Source organism: Poecilia latipinna, unplaced genomic scaffold (assembly GCF_001443285.1).
Source record: "Poecilia latipinna isolate Pla-1442-1.1 unplaced genomic scaffold, P_latipinna-1.0 Scaffold1711, whole genome shotgun sequence".
In the NCBI taxonomy this organism is placed as follows: Eukaryota; Metazoa; Chordata; class Actinopteri; order Cyprinodontiformes; family Poeciliidae; genus Poecilia; species Poecilia latipinna.
In genome coordinates this window covers 93,153-99,118 of record NW_015114327.1, presented here as the reverse complement: position 1 = coordinate 99,118, position 5,966 = coordinate 93,153, and the positions used below count along the sequence as shown (strand labels likewise).

The window sequence follows — 5,966 nt, the reverse complement described above, 5'->3', positions numbered from 1 at the left end:
GGGCCACTTTGTGTTGTCCCTTAAAGGAATCCATGATTAGTTGTAACATTAGACTTTATTTGAGAAATATTTATTTTAGATGTAAAAACACAGTAATAACACTGTAGGCTATTTAGTTTTTATAAATTTTAATAAAATATTGTCACAAGAACATCGCCATCGCCACACTGCAATGCATTCTGGGTAAATGACATCTAAAGGTTGACTGTGTTAGCTCCATCCAGCCAAAACAGCAATGAGTGACATCTTTAAGCCTTTTCAGTTTAAACTGGAACACGTTGAAAGCAATGGGAATGTAGAAACCACAAAGAGTAATAATGAGGATGAGGAGAACCAAATGGAGAAAGAGGACAGAGGGGAAGCTGGTAATTTACTGCTGCTACCTTCAGCTTCATAAATGAAACAATGAATGACATACCTCTGGTCGGAGTGTATGATCTGATAAGGAGTTTTGTAACTTTGTGTCTGGTCTGGTAACAGCTGTCTTTGGTCAGGGTCAGGTCTTCGGTTCGGAAGTAAACAGGGCAGCAGTAGTGCCGCAGATACTACTACTCTTTTAAAAGAGCTTCCGGTGCTGTCTGTCTGATGTTTCTCCCAGCATTATTTGCTCTCTAGCCGGCGGCAGTGGGGTTTAGGCGCTTTGTGCATAAAAACTGTCAGCATGGCATTTGTTTTTAGCTTGTAAAGGTAACGATCAGTTGTCAGAGCCTTTGTCAGTTTTGCTTGTACAAATTGTAACCCGTAATTAGTCAATTAGCCAGACTTTTATTTTGCGGGCCTACTTCCTGTCTTGCCCTAAAATCGTCAACTTATTTAAAGCCCCGCCTCCAGTGCAGTAACACTCCACCTGTTCCACTGTGATTGTGGCTGGCTGTTGGCGTCTTGCTGAACGTTTCATACTGGAAATCCATCCAAATCTTTGAAACAACTGATTTGAACTATTGGTGAGTTTGCTGGGTTGATAGCAGTATTGTTCACCATAAAAATGTTGCTCAATTGATCATTGGAGCATTGTTTTATTAGACTGTCAGCGGTTGTTACCTGGGCCGTCACTGGAATTCACAGCTGATTGTAGTCTGGCACTCTCTGCTCAAAGGTAACCGTTGGGTTTGTGCAAGATTTCTTCAGATTGAAAATAGGATGTAGCTACATTTAATTTGATATTGCACAGTATATTTCTTTTTCTCATTTTGCTTGAGTATTTGAGTTAATTTATTTTATTTTCCTTGATTGATATTTTGAAAGTTAACTTTGATTTCAACTTTAACCTTAAATTGATTAGTTGAAATATGATTGTTCTTTTGTTTTAAATTATGGTTAATTTAACCTGACAAATGTTTAGTTTAATTACTAGATATTTAATAGTATTTGAATTGATATTTATTGCATTTGTATGTTGCATACTTATTGGATAAAATATTTAATGGTTTCTTTTTGGCCTCTTAGGTCAGGTTTTTTATGATGGATCAGATCCTCAGATCCTGAGCAAATGATGGTGAGCTAAGAGGACAAGACCTCTAGGATTCTTGAATTGGTTTATTTGAATTAGTGTATTTGTAATTGTTTTTTTGTTGTTGTTTTTGTTCCTTTTTTTTCCAAAAAAATCAGTAATACACATACATCAAACTAAAACAGTTTCTTTGTGTCTTCATTCACACCTCAGGCTCCTTAAAGAACTGTTTTCTGATACTGCTTTTGTAGCCGCAGTTAGCTGCGTGGCCTATAATTGTTACAAAATGAATCAAAGGATGAAGAAAGACAACATTTAGATAAGTGGATATGGAATAAAGAAAAATATGTCTGTAAATATAAGACTTTTTGTGGAAAATCTGGAAATGCACATGCTGTATGCATCTGATCACATAGAAGAGTCCAATGTTACTTATAAGTACAATAACGTTTTGAATTTGACCATTTTCATCTTAAACCAGCAGTGCCTTCTCAGGGGTTTTTTCTACACAGTTAAACAAGAAAACCAGTCAACCAAATTTACAAGTACGTTTTGGATTGTTTTTATCCATGTAACATGAAGAAAACTATGTGGTTCTACAGTGGCTCATAAAGAAAAAATATAGGGCAAGTCAGTGTCAAACAGCATACAAGAAAACGAATAAATACAAAATGCATTACAATCAAATGTCCAGAGTTAAGGTGGAGCTAAACATGTAACTAATAAACATTCCTTTGCAATAACTTATTAAATATCTGGTTTCAAGAGACTGATGCTATACGAGTCCTTTTAAAATAATTCCAAAAGAATTATCTGACCAACTTAAAACATAGTCCAGTCAGGGGTTTTCATGTATCTTAAGAAGTAAATGTAGTGTGGAAACATAAGAAAAATACAAAAATACCTAAATATAAGAACCTGTTTGGACTAATTGGCCCGTTTGGATTTTAAAACCAACAACTAGAAGAGTCAATGCTGTCTATCATGTAAAATGCAGCCTTATTGTGTTTCATCAGCTGTACTTACAGACCGGCCAGAACGTACACATCCAGGGTTCAATCAAAGCCCAGGCCACAAATCTTTAAAAATATGGTAAAAACAGATACAATTTAAATAATGGCTACAATTATGGATGTTTTGTGGCATAATGATGGATACAATGTGTCACATTTTATGGAGATCAAATATAAACAGAAAAATACATATAAATAAGTCTGAATAAATAAAGCTAATAAAAATAATATTGACACTTAATAGAAAATGTATTTCAGAATGGTAAAAAACAAAACTGATATGTTCTAAGACAATTTCATTCTATGATTTTATGGCACAATCCTGTGAAGCGTTTTACTTTGTTGCATTGTCCATTTAGGAGAAACCATTGTAAAATAACTTGTGGTGTGCTTTGTGCCATAATACCATCTCTCTCTACATCTGTCCACAAAGTTGCTTTTTTTTTTAATAATGACTCGTACATGCTTAAGGTTCCACAGTTTGCCACTTCCTAAATACTCCCAAAGCTTGGAAAAAAAAAAAAAATCGACCCATGTCCATGAGTGACGTTTTCAAGGCTTTTCCAGACGTCAGATGAACCACTCCTTCTTGCTCTCATCAATAGTTTCAGTGAAGGCCGGGTCATTGACAATAATGGCTGCATCAGCACAGTTTGCTGAGTCTGCTCCCTTGGCCTCATTAGTGTGGTATGAGCCCTTGTGACGAAACATGTGGCGAATCACGAACACCATGAAGCACAGCACTGTCAAGATGACCAGGGAGATAATACCTGAAAGAAACAAAACAAAAGGTATGCTTAGGAGGTCCAAACTGAAAGATGACAAGAAGTACAGAAAGACAGAGAGTGAAGATATTGATGAAATACACACGGCCTAGTGCAGCAAGTTGATTTTGTTATTATTATGAACATTCTCAAATCTTGTGGTGGAACATCTTTTATTTTTACTGGTACTATTTGTCTACTAATTTCCTTTCATCATCCATCACTAATTTCCTTATTTTTGTTACTAAGTTGGTAGTTCCGGGTGTTTCTTGTTGCACGGGGGCAGTAATTAGTGTAAATAATTACACTAATTATTGTATCCACTGTGTCCAGTAATTTGTGTCTCCTGTTGCTGTTTTAAAGGGTTTGTTCTTAAATAGTTCATGCCAAATTAATGTCTGGTACTGCACTGCTTGGATACAATGCTTTGTTCATATTTTATTTTATTAGGCCCAATCAACACAGTGCTGTGAAGGCCTATTTTAATCTCAGGTTTTCTTATTATTTTTCTGTCAAATTCCAGGGCTTTTTGGAGGCTTTAACATATTCAAAAAGTCACCAAACTTCACCCAAAATTGTCCCTCAACTAAAGTTTTCAGATTCTAGTGGAATCGAAAGTGAGCGTGGCCGAACTGCTGTACAGTGCCCCCTAACGTGAGATAAGACAAACTGTAGGTCGTAGAGATCTGAAATTTGGTATGTAGGTAGATAACCTCAAATCAAGAAAAAAAGTCCTGTACTCCCTAAAATGTACAGGGAGGCAAGCCTGGGGTCTTTTTGCATGGAGTTTGCATGTTCTCCCTGTGCATGGTGGGTTCTCTCTGGGTACTCCAGTTTCCTCCCACAGTCCAAAAACATGACTGTTAGGTTAATTGGCCTCTCTAAATTGTCCCTAGGTGTGAGTGTGTGTGTGCATGGTTCCTTGTCCTGCTGTCTCTGTGTTGCCCTGCGACAGACTGACGACCTGTCCAGGGTGTACCCTGCCTCTTGCGTTGCCTCTTGCCTATCTCCAGCTTACGTTAGATGGAGATAGGCACCAGCAACCCTCCTGACCCCATAAAGGGACAATGGTGTACAGAAAATGGATGGATGGATAGTCTGACTACTGGATTTGAAAAAGCAACGCGTTAGATTACTTGTTACTGGAAAAAATGGTCTGACGTTACTTAGTAACACATTACTGACATCACTGCTCATCAGAGATACTTGAGTGTATCTGGTGAGATACTCGGTCTAATAAATTTGCTTTGTAAATTCTAAATTGTAAAATATAAAATAGTAAAGGAATCAATTAAATTCCCGAAGAAATTTAACCAGGGCCTGCTAAAGTGCACCCATTGATTTGTACCCAGCGATGTGATGCTAAACCAGGAACACGTCTGTGAAGGCCTGACGTGCTCGTCCAAACTGGACAAGCCAGTCCTGGTGAAAGCAAGGGCACATCTGTGCAGGCTGGACTGAGGGTGCCCTGGTTCACCACCACAGTGCAATGGTTGATGCTCAGCCTGGGCAATATACCTACAAAGTTGTTGTGTAAACCTTTCCAGGTAAGTGTGCTGTTAATTCCTTGGACTGACGACTATCAACTTCGCACATCTGGTTCTTACTCACGGTGCAAAATAAAAAAGACAGTGGAGAAATGTTTTTTCTAGCAAATTTTCAACCTTCATACTCAGGACTTTAATTCACATTTTGTTTGAGAGCTGAAGAAGGGGTCTTTATAGAGGAAAAGGCACTCATAAAGATGAAGAAAAATCTTTACAGAGGAATAGAGACTCACAGATATTTGTTTGGCTTGGAAACAAAAATCTTTATAGAGGAAAGCAGAACCACTGGTTTCTAGGATGAGTCCTAGTGAAAGTCCTTATTGGTAAATAAGGTAGAATTTTGCTAGAGCAATGTTTCTCAACCTTTTTTGGGCCCTATGCACTATCCAGGACCCTTACTGCCCCCCATCAAATAATTTGTAGGCTACTTTCCACTGAATATTATTTTATTATTAATATTACTATCACTATTGTTGATGTTTTGATTTTTATGGTTGTTTCTGGAATTATCGTCAAAAATAATTTTCCAGAGAACAAAAAAGCCATGGGAATAGAAATTATTTTTACAGGCGTCTAAGAAAAATGCAATGAATGGATATTCAACTTAAAATCGGCAGCCAGAGTGGAAAAAATATTCTTGTTCAGTGCCATTTTCTAGTTGTTAAATATTGCACAAAATGACCAGATAAAAGATGTACAATGCCAGTTAAACTTTGAACTATTTGCAAAAAGACTGAGCTCTGAAACATTAAAACGTGGATAGAACTCCAACTTTGTCAATTATAGCTCTTCTTCTCTCCAATATTTCTATGAGTTTCTGGTGGTGCAGCTCTGTGCTGCCTTCAGGAGAATGGGACATCAGAGTATCATCCATAAAATTTCACCCACATGGCATTTACTGCGTAAACCAGAGTTTCAGTGGAAAAACAAAAGTTCCTTTTAATGCCATAGAAATATGAGACGGAAACATGGATCATTTCTTTATATAGACCTGTCTATTGATTTATAGATTAATAGTTTTCTTGGACAGAAATTACAAAGAACAAATCTGGTTCTTAATCAAATCCTAATGAGTCAAACTGAAAGTGTCATGGAGTCGTCAGCCTCATGACATTAACACTGACATATTTATTTCTTCAATATTATTTTTCATATCAAATCTAATTAAAACATAAATAGGTGATCAGTTATT

General features: G+C 36.9%; 1 protein-coding gene and 1 long non-coding RNA gene across 2 annotated transcripts in view; one reads left to right on the top strand and one right to left on the bottom strand.

Moving 5' to 3' along the window:
- The first annotated feature begins 120 nt into the window (after nt 1-120).
- LOC106964738 (uncharacterized) lies at nt 121-2,975 on the top strand. Its single transcript, XR_001428492.1, has 2 exons — nt 121-944; nt 1,024-2,975. It is a non-coding gene; the product is annotated as an uncharacterized LOC106964738 (long non-coding RNA).
- The window catches only part of LOC106964736 (contactin-associated protein-like 2), an 89,879-nt gene continuing 85,909 nt past the window's right edge, over nt 1,997-5,966 (bottom strand). Inside the window, exon 19 of the mRNA XM_015060415.1 lies at nt 1,997-3,233. Within this exon, the coding sequence (XP_014915901.1) occupies nt 3,034-3,233 (200 nt within the window). The 3' untranslated portion in view covers nt 1,997-3,033. The remainder of the gene's footprint in view (nt 3,234-5,966) is intronic.